Genomic DNA, 19,904 nt, shown 5'->3' with positions numbered 1-19,904 from the left:
CTTAAAAGTATACTGCTTTAAAGGAGGAAAATTTTATAATTTGGATCAGCCACTAAAAGCTAGGGTTGTCCAGATTTCAAGACTACCTTATTTATAAATTAACAGTTCTCTCACTCTTTAAATAAAACACAGCTTTATTAGTAAATTATCCTACAAGTAGAAAAGTCTCAGACTGACTCTATTTGTGTTTTTCCATTCGCTTTTTACTTTTTCCACTTTTTTGCCATTTCTTTTTCTTTTTTAAGGGATTAGCTCTTTCTCCAGTAAATGTACTTTCAGAATGCTGTCCTGTGTTTTTAGGAGGAAAATTCAGTTTGTGCTTAAATTTGGTGGAATTCTCCGAAACTTTGCCTGGAGCATGAGGTGGTTTAACCTTTTCACTATTAACGTAACGCTTGACTCGTAGTTTTCTTCCCATTAATTCAGAGTTGTTTAATCTCAAAGCAAGTTGCACAGCATCAGTATTCTGAGGAAATAATTCAAAGATTAATTACTACCAAATAAGATTTCATGGCAAATTAAACATGTACAGAAACCAAATAAATGATTTTAATGTACTAGAGCAATAACATTTCATTTTTAAGGCTACAAAATCCTTTAATTTTTTTTTCCCCTGCCCTAAAATTCCACCCAAAAGCTGTAGCAGGAGGAGAATATAAAGATAACAAGGTAGGGATTTCAAAGACCAAAGCTGTCTAGAAGAATACTGTACTGGTTGTGTGACCTTAAATCATTGTGCCTCAGTTTCATCTATAAAATAAGGGAGGAGTTGCATATAATGCCTTCCAAGTTCCTTCCAGCTCTGTAATTTTGTGATATAGTATAGTTGAAAATCACATATTTAGTTTTGAGCCCAAAGCTTACATAAAATATAAGCTAAAGTCAAAGTTTTATTTCCATTTTTCAAAATGGAAAACTGAGCCATAAATTCACACAGTTAAAATAATTTTAAAACATGATAAAAATCAGTATTGTCAGAGGTAGATAAACATTGCTAGGAAACTTTTTTGCCAGAAAAGTATTTGTTGTAATGGTCTTCATTATAATGGAGTTTAAACGATATTATTTTTTCCTAATACAAAATTTGAGAATGGAGATTTAACAATATAGGGCTGAGCACTAACAGACTATTATTTTCTTTTAGCTGATCTTCAAATATCTATAATGTATTAATGTTTCATACCTCAAAGAGCACATAACCACACCCTTTGCCAACTCCAGTGACTTTGTTTCTCACAATTTTTACTGCTAAAACACTTCCACAGTCAGAGAAGTGTTCTTTAATAGCAGCCTCTTCAATTTCTGCAAGCAGATTCAATGAAACAGATTGAGAATTTATTACATTAAAAAAAAAATAAGAACATTTTTTCAATGTTACAGGTCAATTTTGAATTAGAATTTTGGTCAATATTTATTAAAACAAATTTTTACTTTAATTTTATTCTTAATTATTCTAGAGATAAAATGTTAATTTGAACATTTGTTTAAAAAAAACACAACTTACTATAAGGGAGGTTCCCCACAAATATCGATCTCTTCCCCCTCTGAAACAAAAATATGAGTTCAATGTATTAATGGAGGAAAAAAATAAAGCAAGAAATAAAAGCAAGAGAGGTATATATATAATCAGGACTAATATTATATAGCATAGTTCTGCTCATGTAACTAGAAAGCACTTCTAGCACCACTACAACTTTGAAATGGAGACCAAGGCCAAGACAAAACAGAGGTGTCATTTTGTGCCTTCCCTTACATGTCACTTTTTAAAAGTATATTTAGGGGCAGCTAGGTGGCGCAGTGGATAGAGCACCGGCCCTGGAATCAGAAGTACCTGGGTTCAAATCTGGCCTCAGACACACACTTGACACTTACTAGCTGTATGACCCTGGGCAAGTCACTTAACCCCAATTGCCTCACTAAAAAAAAAAAAAAAAGTATATTTAAGGGGCAGCTAGGGGGGCTCAGTGGATAGAGCACCAGCCCTGGATGCAGGAGGACCTGAGTTCAAATCTGGCCTCAGACATTTAACACTTATTAATAACTGTGTAACAACTCTGGGCAAGTCACTTAACCCCAATTGACTCACCACCAACAACAAAAAAAGAGTATATTTAATAGAATTCAGCAATTTAAAAAATATAATCTTAACTTACCAAAGGAGTGTCAGATATAAGTTCAACTCTGACGGGAAATCCCTCTGCAATCTGCGCACCATTTCTATCATGGATATGAGAAAGATAGAAATGAGAAACAAATTATAAAGATTGTTAAGGGGGCAGCTAGGTGGCACAGTGAATAAAGTACTGGTCTTGGATTCAGGAGGACCTGAGTTCAAATCTAGCCTCAGACACTTGACAGTTACTAGCTGTGTGACCCTGGGCAAGTCACTTAATCCCAATTGCCCCTCCCCCCCAAAAAAAAGATTGTCTAAGAATGACAAAAGAAAAAAAGATTTTACTTCACAGATAATAGATTAATAGATAAAATTACCTTTTCAGTGCCTTTTCAGCAGCACTCTCTTCCTTAAAAACAACATAACCATTAATACTCTTCTGTTCAGGATGAACTTCACGTCTACCAAAAAAAAAAAGTGATTATGGAAATTATTTTTCTTTGTAAAATATAATAAACATTCTCCTATTCCATACCCTTGGTCAACACTCAATAAACAACTATTCCCAAAATAAATTGTTCCTTTATATAAATACATAAAAATGAATATAAAGAGATTATTCAAATTATGGGACTATCTGTGGGACAATAATCTAAACAGATAACTTGTCCTTACAAATAACTACTGTACCAGAAAACTGGTAAATTGTCTCTGTGACTCCCATGGGAGAGTTCTAGGACACTGGAATTTAAATCAGGTGAGTTTCACTTCTATACCTGATAAGGTGTACAGATTTGTAACAAAAGCCCAGAATAATAATAGGCATGACACTTTTTTTCATGTGCAAAGAGTGGTAGTTTTATTTCCCCAATTCCTTCAATATCTTTTATTTGTCTTCTTGCTATAGCTAGCATTTTCAGTACAATATTGAATAATAATGGTGATAATGTACATCCTTGCTTCACCCTGATCTTACTGGAAAGGCTTCTAGCTTATCCCTATTACAGATAATTCTTTTTTTTAAAGTAATAAACATTTTTATTTATAGCTTTGAGTTCCAATTTTTAATACTCCTTCCCTCCCTCCCTGAGGCGGTAAGCAATCAGATATGGGTTATACATGTACGATTATGTAAAACATTACCATATTTGTCACTTTGTACAAGAAAACTTAATTAAAAGAAAAAAATGAAAGAAAGAAAAATAGCATGCTTCAGTCTGCGTTTCATCATTATTAGTTCTTTCTCTGGAGGTGGATAGTATGATTCATCAATAGTCCTTTGGGACTGTCTTAGGTCATTTTATTGTTAAGAAGAATTAAGTCATTCACAATTCTTCATCAAATAATATTGCTGTCTCTGTGTACAACATTCTCTTGGTTCTGCTCACTTCACTATACAAGTCTTTCCAGGCCTTTCTGAAATTATCCTGCTTGTCATTTCTTATAGCATAATAATATTCCATCACCACCATATACCACAGCTTGTTTAGCCATTCCCCCAAATAATGGGCATTTCTTTGATTTCCAATTCTTAGCCACCACAAAAAGAGCTGCTATAAATATTTTTGTACAAATAGGTCTTTTTCTCTTTTGGGGATATAAACCTAGCAGTGGTATTGCTGGATCAAAGGGTATGCACAGTTCTATATCCCTTTGGGCATGGTTCCAAATTGCTCTACAGATGGTTGGATCTTTTCATAATTCTACCAACAGTGGATTAGCGTCCCAGAGTTCCCACATCCCCTCCAACATCAAATAGCTTCTGTTTTTGTTATATGAAGCATGACACAAATTAAGTTGAGAACATTTGCTGAACCTGACTGAACACAGAGAAGAAATCTGGAATAGAAGTTACAAAATTTCAAGCATTCAAGGATCAATTTTCATTGAAAAGAATCTAAGGAAAGAAAAAAAAATTAAGCACCTATCCTGTGAATGTATTAGGCAATGAGGATATAAATGTAAGTAAGAATCAGTTCTTGGCTTCAAGAAGTCTACAATATTCTAGTAGAAAATGACAGCATATATAGGGAAGCAGTGGCCAGGAAAGGTTCTGTGGCACTGGAAGCCAAAAGGAAATACATTTGTGGAGCCAAGGAGTAATTGATTCTCACATCCTTCCCAGGATCAAGGGTAATATTGATGTTATTGCTGTTCCAGAGTGTTAAAAAGGTGGGATGGGGAGAGGGAAGAGGCACATGTGTCACAATGCCCAGATAGCCCCTGGCTTCCTAGTGGATGGCTGGATGGTATAAAAAGCATGACTTGGGACTGTCTAGATATAAAGTATGAGTTGAATTCTATTCCAATAGAATAGAAAAGATTAAAGACAGTGCTTTAACTACCTCCCCCAAAAAAGCTGGAGTGAAGGGGGGGACACACAACAAAGACGACATCATAAACTACTAACTCATATGTGTCTGTATTCTCATCTCTCTAAAATTTTTCTAAGATTGTTATCTTAATGAAAACATAAATGGGACCAGACAGCTTTTCACAGATGATTTTCTATATCGCAGCCCAGCTTTACATTCATGCAACTGAGAGTAAAGAATATAAAATTTAATTATGTCAATTGCTTATTGATTTTTTACAAGTTTTTTATCTTTGTAGAACCAAATGCTGTTTTAATGGCTCTCCATGAGTGTCTGCCATATAAAAATATACATATCTCTGTAACAAATGTGACTATAGGAATCATTTTGTTCAAGGATCCATTTCACTTTTAAGGTGAAAAGAAGGAAATAAGCTCTTATTCACTGATGACATTGTATTAATTTCATAAAACCCCAGTACAGTAAAAAATCCTTAATAAAATCCATGGCAATACAAAAGAGAGATTAGTCTAACCAGCCACACTGAATGAATAATGCAACACCCAGATGAGCATATTAGTCAGTCAATTAGCATTTATTAAGCACCTAATATTTGTCAGGCACTGTGATAAGTGCTAGATATAGCAGTAATGTAATTCAATGCAGCCCACTGAATTAGTATAACAATAAGAATATAATGGATGAGCATTACAGGTGGACAATGAGCTAGATCAAATTAGGGGAAGTGCTTAATATTTTATGCTGTGATAGCCATCAAAACAATATGGCACTCATCCAAAAAATAGAGATCAGCCTAGACAAAATCTAGAATCAAATATGCAACTATGCCCTAGTGTTTATGTGGTGTTCCCTAAAAGAACTGCTGGGAAAAATGACATATGACTCAAGTGTAACATCATATTGTAAACAAATTAGGGAACTGATAGTAATACCTTTCAGACCCATGACTAGGGAAAAATTCTAAAACAACAAGAAATAAAGACCAGAAAAAACAGTTTCAATCATAAAAAATGAGACTTTTGTACAAACTAAATCAATAGCTGGAATAAAGAGAAGTTGTAGAGAGGGGGAAAAATCTTTAAGTCCAACACATATCATAAAAGACTGGTTTCGTGGGGCAGCTAGGTGGCACAGTGAATAGAGCACCAGCCCTGGAATCAGGAGTACCTGAGTTCAAATCCAGCCTCAGACACTTACCACTTACTAGCTGTGTGACCCTGGGCAAGTCACTTAACCCCAATTGCCTCACTAAAAAAAAAAAAAAAGATTGATTTCATAGGATTTCAGAGGCCTTCTAGTTCATATTACTGATGAGGAAACTGGGGCTCAAGGACATTATAAGTGACTTGTCCAATGACAGGGAACTCTCATCCTGACACTATCCTGCTTATCAATGTCCTTCCTAAAATATGGCACTTAAAACTTAACCGAGTACTCTAGATATAGTCTAATGAAGGCAGAGTAAAGGATGGCTATCCTTGTACCTGGACCCCAAGTCTTTCTTAATGTAGCCTAAGCTGATATTAACTTTTCTGTCTGCCCTAGCACACTGCTTGAATTCCTATTGAATTGTGTCTCTACAATGTTGTAGCTGTGAAGCTGATTTTTTAAAAAATCCAAAAGTAACACTTTACCCAAATGTGAGTTTTACATTTAATTGGCGGAATAAAAATGACAACTCAAAAAACAATGAAAAGACACTACGGGCAGAAGCAGGCTACACCTATGAACAAAGATGATCTGGGTGAAATTTGGGATCAAAGACAAGAGTGACGGGTAGGTGGCGCAGTCATTAAGCAGAAATGGAAGAGAGGAGGTGACCAGCCCAAATGCTGCCCCAGTGCTTCCAAGGTACTAATAAAAACAGAGGAACCTCTCCAGCATGGTGAAGGACTTATGAGAACACAGGTAAGAGTGCACAGATGAGAAGAAATGGAGAGATCTCTATAGTTACTTTAAGGGAATAACAATAAAATCATCCACTCACTAACAGGACAAAAAGCATCAATATTATAGAAACAGAAATAACCTGTAACCAGAAGGCAGCACAGCCGCACTAAAAATACATTACCCTCCATAGTTCTCTGAGAGCCTAGTACCATATGGACCAGAAAGAAACGAGGCAAAAATACTTAGCTTCCCACAACCCTTTGACAAGTACTCACACAAAAAGTTATTGTCCTAAATAGTCAAATTCAGTCTATGCATATAAACTTAAAGAAAGATCTCAAGAATCTATCTCTGATTGAAAATATCTTTTCATTACTTTCTTTTATTTGGGGTATTTTTTTTGTCAGTTTTCCTTCAGAACATGACTTACATGGAAATGTGTTTTGCATGACTACACATGTATAATCTACATCAGGTTGCTTTCTTTCTCAATGTGGGGAGGAGGGAGAGAGAGAGAGAATCTGGAACTTAATATTTGAAAAGAGGAATGTTAAAATTGGTTTTACATGTAGTTGGGGGAAAAACAAAATATTAAGTTTAAAAAAAAGTCTTTCTGAATTGACAGAATGTGACCATAACCTTCAATATGGGCAAACTATAAGATTAAGGCCTCTAGGTTAAGAGTCACAAGTCAGAGGAGGAATAACAAGTAAGAGTAGACTTTCCTGAAGAAACGATTGACTGCTACGGCCAGAAAAAAAAAATCAACAAAATGAGGAGAAATAGGAAAAACACTTAAAAACAAGACAAAAAAAATATGGATCCCAATAAAGATCTTGGGTGGGATGATCCTAGTGTCACAAATTGAAATTCAAAACAGTTATCTATAGGAATATCATTATATAGGATAGGAAGGTTGGTTTTTTTTTTTTTAGTACTATTAGTAAAGTCCTAAATTTCAGGTACATCATAGGTTAAATATAATTTAAAAGCTAGACTGGAAACTTAATGAATTATGTGGCAAACACAATGTCTTAAAAACAAAAGGGCTCAGAATTCTTAAAAAACTGCTTTGCCTAGGAAACTTATGGAATACAACTCATTCATAAGGAAATACAGATGATCACCTTTCTAAGTTTCTTTATCTGTAAAACAAAGATAATGATACATGTGGGACCTACTTTACAGGGTTACTATGAGGCTAAAATAAGATAATTATGTAAAGTGTTACAAAAACTTTAAAGGATTTCAATAAATGTCATTATTATAACACAAAGAAATTAATCAAACATTACATAGCAATGCATAAAAACAAATTTCTTAGGTGGTAACAACTTAAAATTTTAAAGAAAAGAGGGCAAAGGGCTTTACAGACTTTTTCTTCAATTTAATTAACTTACTTTATTGCAGCAATCTTTTTGGATAAAGTGCTCTTTGCTGGAATCTTTAAAACAAAAAAAAAATGTTGAATCTAAAAATATTTCTTCATTGTTAGATACAGGAAAGAAAGAAAATTTCAAAGTCTACAAATTATCCTATATTGAAAAAGTAAAATATGAAATCTGTTAACAATATAACTAGAGATATTTCTCAAGGAAAAAAATAAAATCAGTAGCAAAAGTTTCAAAGAATTTCATTAAAAAACAAAACCTTAAGCATGAAGATGTCCTTATCATGGGGTTCAAGCCTCAAGTATTTGTAGATTGTTTTGTTATTTTTAACAGAAATTTTATTGATGTCTTTTGTTTTTGCGTTACCTGCATTTCCCAATGTATCCCTTCCCTCAACCCAAAGTTATACTTTATAACAAAGCAAAAAAGAGAAAAAAAAGGAATTCAGCAAATGTAATCAACATATCAACCAAGTCTAAACTGTAAATTTCTTTGTTAATGACAGATAAAAATATTTCATAGGAAATAAGCAAAAATAGCCTGACACTCCAGTAGGTAAATACAGAAGATGAGTAACATAAGAACTTAGATGTGTATTTCCTTCACAAATACAAACATACAACTGTTGCTCTGTGTAGAGGTGAGCCTATAGAACTCTTGTGTAGAAGAGCCTTTTGTGCTTTTTCCTGACCTTGTGTGACAGACACTTACTTACCAAATATAAAGTTTATAATTATTCTCAATTTTAGGTAGTAAATTAGATCCACTTCTACCAAATTATTTTTCAAAGCACAGCTACTTAGAAGTGGAGAAACCATGTAAATGAAGACAGTAAGACTGTCAATTTCAAGGTAATTGCAGTGATCAATCTTGATCCCAGGGAAAAGAGAAGATGTACATCTTCCCCCTCAAAAGTGAAGTATAGGGCTAAGGTTGTGGAATGATGTATATGTATTTTTGCGTGAGATTTGCTTACATTTTTTTTTGTTGTAAGGGAAGATTCATGGAGGGAGAAGGGTAGAAGAAATATACCGGGAAGTGATTCTGTTATGACATTAATTGAAAGGGGAATTATCTACCCAAAAAACCCCAACAAACTGGAAAACTTTATGAACATAAATATATGAAACTAGAGAATAAGTAACTGAATGCTATTTATGAAGTCATTCAGAAATATTCAGTGTCTTCTATATACAAAGCACTAAGAGCTGTGTGGAATACAAAGGTGAACATGAGTGTTACTGACCTTTCAGACAGGGGAAATAAAATACACAGACAGGAGGAGCTAAGTGGTATAGTAGATAGAGTACTGGGCTTGCAATTGGGAAGACTCATCTTCATGAGTTCTGGCCTCTGACACTTACTAGCTGTGTGACAATGGGCAAATCATTTCAACCTATTTGCCTCAGTTTCCTTATCTGTCAAATGAGCTGGAGAAGGAAGTAGAAAACCACTCCAGTATCTTTGACAAGAAAACCTGATGGGCAGCTAGGTGGCGCAGTGGATAGAGCACTGGCCCTGGATTCAGGAGTACCTGAGTTCAAATCCAACCTCAGACACTTAACACCGGCTGTGTGACCCTGGGCAAGTCACTTAACCCCAACTGCCTCACCAAAAAAAAAGAAAAAAAAAGAAAACCTGAAATGGGGTCACGGAGAGTGAGACACGACTAAAAAAATAACATAATATTGTACAAAGCAGTATGTAATAAAATAGAATAGATTTATTCATTAACTTTAAAAAAGGGAAACAGAATCACAGGAGAAAAGAATGGCTTAAACAATGATGTAGAAGAAAATGTAGGTCACATCTGAAGAATGACCAGCAGTCATGTTCACCAAATAAAAAAGATTTTTATGCAGAGCATTGCTACCATAAAGGTTAGTTGAGGCCAACCTATGAAGGTGCTTGAATCTCAGGCTAAGGAGTTTGAATCTGAATCTTCTTTAGAAGGGCCAGGGGAGGTGGGGGGGTGGGCAGTTAGGTGGCGCAGTGGATAAAGTGCTGGCCCTGGATTCAGGAGGATCTAAGTTCAAACCCAGCCTCAGGCCCTTGACACTTACTGGCTGTGTGACCCTGGGCAAGTCACTTAACCCTCACTGACCCACCAAAAAGAAAAAAAAGTATATTATTGAGGCAGCTAGGTGGCACAGTGGATAGAGCACCAGCCCTGGATTCAGGAAGACCTGAGTTCAAATCCGCTCTCAGACACTTGACACTTACTGGCTGTGTGACCCTGGGCAAGTCACTGCTTCACCAAAAAAAGTAACAAGGGAAGATGGTGAGTTCAGTTTTAAATATGTTGTGTCTAAGGTACTGGAAGGGCAGTAGAAAATATAAGCTACCATTTGGAAATGCAGAAGTGAGGAACTTGAGGGAGGTAGAAGACAGAAACAAACATTTGTGAGTCACTTCCAAGGGAGGAGTTAAATTTGTATAAGTATGTAACATCTCTAAGGTAGAGTACAGAGAGACTAAGGACAAAACCTTGAATAATTCTTACATTTAGGTTGAGAAAAAGGAAACAGTAATATGAAATTAGAAGTCTTAATTATACTTTATCTTTCACTTAATATAAGAATATAATCCAATCATATTTCCCTGTCAATGGAGTGCCCAGCAGATGAGAGTTAACCGTTTCTATCAAACATAATGGTAGGCTTAATAACATGGCTAACAATTTACTAGGAAAGAAGACATTAACTTATACAAAAATAAGTATATAGCAAATAGATGGTAATAACAAGCTAGGCCACTCAACATCATTGACTGGATTTGAATTTGGTCCATCCAGAAAAGCAAAAGTTTAGTCATCCTCCACCCTATACCAATCTTTATGCCAATAAGAGATTTTACATAATAAAATTGCTGTAATGTTTCAAAGGAAACAACATACCAAGGAACGAAATCGAACACATTCTATTTGTCCATACTCTTTAAAAAATGACTTCAGCTCCTGCAAATGAAACAAAACACTCATTTTATTTTCAGATTAAAAAATCAACTAAAATTTCCACAACATATGACAATAAGTAAAACCTACTAATATTTAATTACTAATTTTCAAGCAAAGGAATAGTCATGGGGCAAATGGTCCACAAAAAAACTAAGCAATACTGTATGTGCACAGTGAAACTTAATTTCAACTCTTGGCATTTGGTGTTTTGTTTGTTTGTTTTTTAAGTATTTTGTGATTTACCAGTTACATGTAAGGATAGTTTTCAACATTTGTTTTCACAGGATTTTTAGTTCCAAATTTTTTTGCAGTTGGTGTTTATATTGTACTTCACAGCATCATCATTCACCTAAACTATGATAATAATAGCTTTCTGGTTGGTCTTCCCTGCCTCAAGTTTCTCCCCACTCCAGTTCATCTGTACGCAATTATCAAAACCATCTTCCTAAAGCACAAGCCTGACCAAGTCAACCCTTCCCCTCCATGGAATAAGCTCCAGTGGTTTTCTATTACCTCTAGGATCAAATATAAAATCCTGTTTGGCTTTTAAAGCCCTTCATAACTTGGTCTCTTCTTATATTTCCAGTTTTCTTATACCATATTAGCCTCTATCTACTCTATGGTGTAGTCATATGGGCCTCCTTGCTATTCCTTGGACAAGATACTTCATCACTCAAATCTGCTTTTTCATTGGTTATCCTCATGCCTCGGATGCTCTCCTCTACTCCACCTCCTGGCTTCTTTTAAGACTCAGCTAAAATCCCAACTTCTCCAAGAAACCTTTCCCAGTCTCCTTTAACCCTAGCGCTGCTTTCCCCCAAAGATTACCTCCAATTTATTCTGAATAGATCTTGTTTGTACATAAATATTTGCATGTTGTTCCTTCAATTAGAACATGAACTCCTGAAGGGCAGGGGACTGTTTTTTGCCATTGGATGAGATAAAATAAATTATGATAAATCTCTACAATTCATATATTTACTCACCTTTTTTTTACAAGTGACAGGTAAATTTCCCACAAATACAGTTCTCTTATTCTTTATTCTTTCCTCTGCCTCATTGACTTGAATCTTCTTTCTTTTATTTACCTCAAATGAGTAATTTGAATTATCAAGTATTTTACCATCTGCTGTTTTGCCATTATTACTGTCTTGAGAAATTTTCCTTTTCTTCATTTGTTTAGCTTGCATTTTTTCTTCTTCTTCCTCTTCAAGATCAGCAGATACCAAAGCACTTTCTCTTTAAAAGACAAAATGTACATAAGAATAACAAGAATATCAAACAATGGTGTATCTAAAACAAGTTAAGAAATATTACTTTTCTAACTGAATATGAAAACATGGGAAAAAGGTAAAGGTAACCCATGGTTACTTTTCTTTAACAATGTTCTTATTTCACCATGTCCAAAAAACAAAGATGTATTCTATTTTCAAAAACAGACTGTCAAGTAAGCTCATTTCTTTTACTCTTCCCTTTATAACAACAACAAATTATGGTGTTTCTAGGCACTGTACATGAAGTTTTCAGTATACAAATACACATGTATACTGAATATCATATTCACAAAAACCATGTTCCCTATCCATAATTTTATTTCTTCACAAACTAATATTAATGCAACCTGAGACATTAGAAATTTTAAAGAGCATTCAAAACAAGAGAGAAAATATTTTAAATATACTTTTAATTCCATTGTCACTATAATATAAGGAGACAAGAAATTAAATTCTTGTATTTATCTTTATTTATATTTTTTTTTTTGGCTGGGCAATGGGGGTTAAGTGACTTGCCCAAGGTCACACAGCTAGTAAGTGTCAAGTGTCTGAGGCTGGATTTGAACTCAGGAACTCCTGAATCCAGGGCAGGTGTTTTATCCACTGGGCCATCTAGCTGCCCCCAAATTCTTGTATTTATTAAGCACCTGCTATGTGTAAGGCACTGTACTATTTGGACTCAAAAAGGAAATAGGACCTAGCCCTTACCTTCAAAGAGTTCACAATATAATAAGGGGGATTTGACATGTACATAAGTAAGTACCCAGCACATATCAGGTTATGATAAGTGGAAATAAGAGGTCCAAAGTCCTATGAGAAACTTGAAGAAGGAGGGGTAACTTCAGTTGCCATTACTGAAGGCTTCACAGAGAAGATAGAAATGAGGATGAGTCTATTCCAGGAATTCAGGACAACATAATCAAAGAAAACAAGAAAGGGCAGGAGAATGAGGATGGGAAGTAGAAAGGAGGATCAATGAGTAAATTCTTTATAGAATACTTCAAAGAGAGTAGTGAGGAGGATCAAAAGGAAATTTATAAAATTAACAGAAAACCTTACTTTCCCATCTCTTGATGTTCAAAGGTCCAAGCATAGTGCTACATTAACATATTGTCTTTCCATGTGAATTTCAAAATTCATACTCTAATATTATACACTACTTTCAAATATCAAATGTATTAGCCTTTATATTAAGAATATTTCAGGGCAGCTAGGTGGTGCAGTGGATAGAACACCAGCCCTGGAGTCAGGAGTACCTGAGTTCAAATCCAGCCTCAGACACTTAACACTTACTAGCTGTGTGACCCTGGGCAAGTCACTTAACTCCAATTGCCTCACTAAAAAAAAAAAAGAATATTTCAATATCCTCTATAGTCTACCTGTTAAAATCCCATCTACCCCCTTCACCATATCTTCCTAGAGAAATCTGTCTGATCCTTTGCTCTCATCACTCCCTATCTTGTATGGGACCAGATTTCATCCTTAACCCCAAGAGACAGTATCTTTCACAAAACAAGTAGCTCTGGGTCAGTTGTTGTTGCAGGTAGCCAGGTGGAAACAATATTGCTGTGTACAATGTTCTCTTGGTTCTGCTCATTTCATTTTGCATCAGTTCGTTTAAGTCTTTCCAGGTTTTTCTGAAACCATCCTTGCTTGTCATTTCTTATAGCACAATTGTATTCCATCACAATCATACAACTTGTTCAGCCATTCCCCAATAGATGGACATGCCCAACTCTTTGCCACCAAAAAAAGGGCCGCTATAAATATTTTTGTACATAATGTTTTTTCCATCTCTTTGGTATACAGACCTAGTAGTGTTATTGCTAGGTCAAAAGGTATGCAGTTTCAGAGCCCTTTGGGCATAGCTCTGAAGTGCTCTCCAGAATAGCTGAATCACAATTCCAACAGTGCATTAGTGTCCCAATTTTTTCCATATCCCCTCTAACATTTGCTATTTTCCTTTTCTCTAATATTAGCTAATCTGACAGGTAAGGTAAGACTCTAGAGTTGTTTTAATATCATTTCTCTAATCAATAGTGATTCAGAGCATTTTTTCATATGACTATGGATAACATTAATTTCTTCTGAAAACTGCCTGTTCACATCCTGTGACTATTTATTAACTCAGGAATGACTTGTATTAAGACAAGCTTTTAAAAGTACCTCCTTGCCAGTTACCTACAAGTTTGATTTTCTATTCAATAAAAGGTAAGGTCGGGGGAAGCTAGGTGGCACAGTGGATAAAACACCGGCCCTGGATTCAGGAGGACCTGAGTTCAAATTTGGCCTCAGACACTTGACACTTATTAGCTGTGTGACCCTGGGCAAGTCACTTAACCCTCATTACCCCGCAAAATAATAATAATAATAATAAGTCCTTATGCATAGATAGATAGACAGACAAATTATTACTAAACACTTACTATGTGCTAGGCACTGTGGAAAGAGACTATATTCATTTTTTTCTTTGTATTTCCAGTATCTATCAGTATAATATACAGTAGACATTTAATAAATGTTTTAATTTAATTAAAGGACAAGAACTATGCCATCTTTTATTTTTCCATCTCCACAGCCTGGCATAGTGTCTTGCATATAATAGGCCTTAACCCAATTATTTTAAAAACAGGAATCTACTCCATTGCAAGGCACTATGCTAGGTCAAAGGTGTACAAAAATAAAATGAAAAACTAGTCCCTAACTTTAAGGAACTGTTATTCTATTGGGGGAACATACATTTTACTTAATGTTTGCTGAATTCTGTATTTTGGGGGGGGCGGGGTATAGGATTAGGGAATCAGGAAGAGACTTTAAAAAATTAGCTCAGTGCTCATATTGCACTTGGTGAGAGTTCTCCCCGTCTCTTCTCAACTCACTCTATAATTTGGTGACTTCATCAGCATTCATTCCCTCCAAACCCCCACCCTCAACAGATGATTTACAGACTTACTATCTTCATCTATATATCTATATCTATATATTTATATCTATATAGCCAACTCCAATGTCTCTTCTGAGCTTTAAATCTTGCATCATCAACTTCTTTTTTTGGCAGAGCAATAAGAGTTAAGTAACTTGCCCAGGGTCACACAGCTAGTAAGTGTCAAGTGTCTGAGGCCGGATTTGAATTCACGTCCTCCTGAATCCAGGGCCAATGCTTTATTCACTGCTCCACCTAGCTGCGCCCCGCATCATCAACTTCTTATAAAACATTTCAAACAGGATTTCTCAAACTCAACATATCCAAACCTGAACTTCTTATCTTTTCCCAAAAACCTAGCACTCTATCAAACACCCCTATTTTTATGAAAGGCACCACATGTCACCTCAAAATTCCTTTCAACTCCTCACTCTTCCTCACTGCACTATTTAATCAACTGACAAATTGTATAATTTCTGCCTCCATAATATCTCTATTCTCAAGAGTCACCACCTTGGTTCAAGCCCTCATCTACTCTTAAGACTATTATAACAGCCTCCTAATTAGTGTTCCTGTCTCTAGTATCTCCCCATTCTAAACCAGCCTCCACAACTACCAGAGTATTTCCCTTTATCAAAGATCTGATCATATAACTCTACTATTTGATAAATCCCAATAGTATCCACTGCCTTAAGATAAAACATAAAATCCTGTCTGGCTTTTAAAGCCCTTCATAACCCAGGTACAATCTACCCAGGTATAATGTTCATTTTATGGTCCAGGCAAACTAATATGTTTTCTCCCCACATGTAGCATTCTACCTCTCAAATCCCCATGCCTTTGAACCAGATTTCCACAATGCCTGGAATATACCACTTCCTCACCTGTGCTTCTGAGAACCCCTGTCTTCAAAGTGTAACTGAAGCACCATCTTCTACACTATAACTTTCCTGATCTCCCCAACTATAATTCCCCCCACCCAGTTTATATATTTTGTAATTATTCTGTATATACTCATAGTGGTACAAGTTGTCTCCCCAACAGAACGTAAGCTCCTTTGGAATAGGAACTGTTCCACTCTTTGGAATTTGGAATTAGAATAGTGACAGAGCACTGGCCTTGGAGTTGGGAAAAGCTATGTTCAAGCCTGTCTCAGACATTGACTAGCTTTGCAGCCCTGCACATACCATTTATATTTGTAAAACAACAAAAAGATCAAACATTGAGATACCACTTACAATGTGCCAGGCATTGTTGTGCTCACCTCTTTAGAGATATCATCTCACCTGACTGGGAGGCAGGCGCTATTTCTGTCCCCATTTTACAGATGAGGATTGTTGTGAGGATCTAATGAGATACTATTTGGTAAACCTTGCAACATTATTTAAAACTGAAAGTTAGCTAATATTGCTGCTGTTATGTGTATCCCCAGTACCTGATGCATATTAGGTGCTGAATGAATGAATGAATGCTTCTTTACTGACTGCATAGTACATGGGAAACAACAACAAACTTCTAGTCACAGGACCCAGTTCAAATTCTGGTTCTGCCACCTTACCATATGGCCTTAGGTAAGTCATTTAACTTCTTGGGGCATCATTGTCTTCATCTGTAAAATGAGGGATTTGGACCAGATGGCCACTAATTCTCCTCCAGTTTTAGATCTATGACCCAATATTACCTCAAGAGTCTAAGAGAAAAACAGGATGGAAGCAAGAGTAACCACGCAGGCCTGGGAATTTCAGTTTTTAGAACAGTCATGAAAATACACCTTTTGATATTGTACTGACCTGTCTGCCAACCTCTTATCTGCATCAGAGAGAGCCTTCTTCACAATAGTTCTCTTTGCAGGCATTTGTTCAATAGCAGCAGCAGTTCTTTGACTATGGAATGCAATCTCATCTTCATTACATTTTCTCTTCTTACTGTTGGCCTTTAAAAGAAACTAAGCTATATTTAAGAGTTTTCACTCAGCACAAGTATCAACTTACACAGAATCTTTTGTCCCCTCTCCCCACTCCTCCACCCTCAATTGGTAGAACCTTCCACTCTAAAATGGCTTTCCATTTATTCTATATGTATCTTGTATACACTTAATTATTAACATGTTGTCTCCCCTCTAAGTTCCTTAGAGGTCAAAATTTGTTTTTACCTTTCTTTGTATCCTCAGGACTTGGCGCATAATAAGTGCTTATCGAATGACAGACTGAGACACATGAATATATACTAGATTTGGAGTCAGGAGACCAGCTCTGTTTCTTATTATCCTTATTTGTTATTATCCTTGGGATAGGCACCTCATCTCTCTGGGCTTCATTTTCTTCATTATAAAATAAGGGGCTGGACTATGTGACTTTTGAGATTCCTTCCAACTATAAACACAGGATCTTATGAGTTCACTATAAAAGTAAAGGTTGGGCAGAGCATAATGGATAGAGAGTGCACCTCCGAGTCGCTTTTTGTATAAAGAGTAGACCTTCTTTGACACTTACTAGCTGTGTGACCCTGGGCAAGTCACTTAACCCCCATTGCCCCACCAAAAAAAAATAGACCTTCTTAGTAGGAAAGATCTGAATTCAAATCCAGTTTCTCACACAGGGCAGTTACTAAGTGCCCCCAAGAAATCCTATAATGTTATCAAATGCAAAGCAATTCCTCTGAATATGTATTCACAGAAGAAGTTCACTATACTAATGAAATTAAATTTCAGCCAGGAGTTTAAAAAAAAAAAGTGCCTACTAAGGCACCAGAACATTTTCTGACTTACTTCTCTGGCAGCAACATAGACTGGCTGCTGCACCTGTGTAGCTGAGGAGCTGAAGAGTGATGCCAGGTGGCTTGTGCCACTCTTGAAGGGCTTGTTTTGAAACAAGCTGCTGGCCACTTGTCCAACCTGATACTCTCCAGATGGGGAGCTGCTCACTCTATCTTCCACTGCTTTGCTAGAAGGAAATAGAAGCAAGTATTTTTATAACATGTTAAAGTTTGCAAAGTGCTTTGCAAATGTGATATCCCCCCACACACACAACAGCCCTTTGAAGTAGATGCTATTATTATTCTCATTTACATGTGAGGAAACTGAGACTAGGGGAGTTAAAATGACTAAACTGGGGTAACACCACCAATTATCACTCCCTTTTTTCCCCTGCCTTTCACCCGTATATCCAGCATTTAGCACAATGCTTTGGCACATAATAAGTGCTTAATAAATGCTTCTTATATACTTTTTTTTTTTTTGGCAGGCATTGGGGGTTAAGTGATTTGCCCAGGTTCACACAGCTAGTAAGTGTCAAGTGTCTGAGGCTGGATTTGAACTCAGGTACTCCTGTATCCAGGGCTGGTGCTTTAACCACTGCGCCATCTAGCTGCCCCCTTAATAAATGCTTCTTTACTGACTGACGTGTCAGAGAAGGGACTTGAACCAAAAGCTTCCTTACTTCAAATCAGCTATTTATTCATCATATCAGTGTTTATATACAGCTTTACGATTTGCAAAACTATGCATATATTCATACACATATATATGTGTATGTGTATATATGCAAACATACATATACAGATGGATCTACATACCTCCATCTCTACAGAGATAGAGCCATCCCTGGGATAGCTGGGTGGCTCAGTGGATAAACTGTAGGACCTGAGTTCAAAGGTAGCCTCAGACCCTGGGCAAGTCACTTAACCCTTTTTGCCTCAGTTTCCTCATCAGTCAAATGAGCTGGAGAAGGAAATAGCAAAGCACTCCAATATCTCTTCCAAGAAAACCCCAAATGGGGTGAATAAAAGTGGATCACTCTGTTGTTCAAACAGAGATATAGTGGGGTACAGAGGAGTGTATCTATATATGTGTATATAAGTTTATAAATGTATATATGTGCATATATGTATATATACAAATACATGTGTATATATGTACATACGTATATACATAGACGCATATAGGTATAGTGTGTATGTATGTATATACTTGATCCTGTGAAACAGGATCACAAGAACGCTGTGCCATAGGCGCTGTAATTATCCCTGTTTTACAAGTAAAGAAGAGAAGGCTAAACGAGGCTGCGTGACTTGTCCGGGTCAGTATACGTCAGAGGCAGAACTTGAACTCGGGTCTTCCCACCTCTGTGTCCTGTGCTCTCTCCACCATGCCATGCTGCAGCCCAGAAGGGGAGGGAGGCTCGAGTTGCACCGCCGCTGGAAGTGGGGTAGGGGTCGCAGAGACGACTTTTGAGGGCACGTCCGCTAAGCCCGAACCTCACCAGGGAGAGGCGCCAGCGTGGGCCCGGCCACCTGAGCTCCAGCCTCAGCACCAGAACCAACCAATCATCGCGAGGGGCGGGAGGGACAGCGAGTCCTCCTCCTCCCAGAATCTACAAAGATTTACGAAGGGGGGGGGGGGGAGGGAGAGGACGCAAGCCCCCCTGACTACCGCACGTTCCTCACCTGTCTCCGGTCTGTTTCTTTTTCTTCTGTTTAATCTTCCCTTCAGGCGCCATCTCGGCCGCAACACAGTGTCTCCACTGGATATGGACCACGTGATCCTGTCAACTTCTGGTGCCCGTGACGCCACTTCCGTCCTGGGCTGGGCCGGACCGCCCCTTCCCTTCCCTCCCCTCCCTCCCTCCCTCCCTTTCCCCTCTTGATTTGATAGTCCTCGCTGCATGCCAAAGCTTAGCGAAGTGAAAAAAAAATGGACCTCCCTCTTTTGGTTTTGTGAATATGGAATATTGCATGTACTGTTTTCGAGATGGGGAACCATGAATAGGGAATATTCGATATACTTTTTTTTAATTTAGAATTTTATTTTTCCCGAATTACAGGTAAAATTTTTAAAACTTTGTATTCCGAATTCTCTTCTCCCCCCCCCCCAAGAACTCTAGCAATTCAGTATAAGCTATAAATGAGCAGTTATGCAAAACATTTCCACATTAGCCAGGTTGTGAAAGAAAGCCGATGAAAACAAAACTTCAGATAAAGGAACTAACAAAAAAAAATTATGCTTCAATCTGTATTCAGACACC

At 36.8% G+C, this 19,904-nt stretch overlaps 1 protein-coding gene across 1 annotated transcript; it reads right to left on the bottom strand.

Moving 5' to 3' along the window:
* Positions 1-116: 116 nt before the first annotated feature.
* On the bottom strand, positions 117-19,451 carry RBM34 (RNA binding motif protein 34). Its single transcript, XM_043963470.1, has 11 exons — positions 19,327-19,451; positions 17,651-17,825; positions 16,674-16,816; positions 11,673-11,925; positions 10,627-10,686; positions 7,740-7,783; positions 2,491-2,574; positions 2,154-2,217; positions 1,505-1,544; positions 1,184-1,302; positions 117-466 (listed from the first exon to the last, which is right to left on the bottom strand). Exons 1-11 carry the CDS (start codon positions 19,377-19,379, stop codon positions 179-181), a joined length of 1,323 nt encoding a protein of 440 aa, XP_043819405.1. The 5' UTR covers positions 19,380-19,451; the 3' UTR covers positions 117-178.
* Between the last annotated feature and the right edge of the window lie 453 nt (positions 19,452-19,904).

This window comes from Dromiciops gliroides, chromosome 4 (assembly GCF_019393635.1).
Source record: "Dromiciops gliroides isolate mDroGli1 chromosome 4, mDroGli1.pri, whole genome shotgun sequence".
In the NCBI taxonomy this organism is placed as follows: domain Eukaryota; kingdom Metazoa; phylum Chordata; class Mammalia; order Microbiotheria; family Microbiotheriidae; genus Dromiciops; species Dromiciops gliroides.
Note: the sequence above shows the minus strand (reverse complement) of the source record. Positions and strands in the feature narration are given on the sequence as shown.

Bases quoted from the DNA above. Each gene is read 5' to 3' on its own strand.
- RBM34 (XM_043963470.1), bottom strand. From the start codon at position 19,379: ATGGCGCCTGAAGGGAAGATTAAACAGAAGAAAAAGAAACAGACCGGA. The intron at 1,545-2,153 runs GTAAGTTAAGAT...TTTTTGTTTCAG, and splicing joins TTATATCTGACACTCCTTTG to AGGGGGAAGAGATCGATATT. The intron at 1,303-1,504 runs GTAAGTTGTGTT...ATCTGCTTGCAG, and splicing joins TGTGGGGAACCTCCCTTATA to AAATTGAAGAGGCTGCTATT.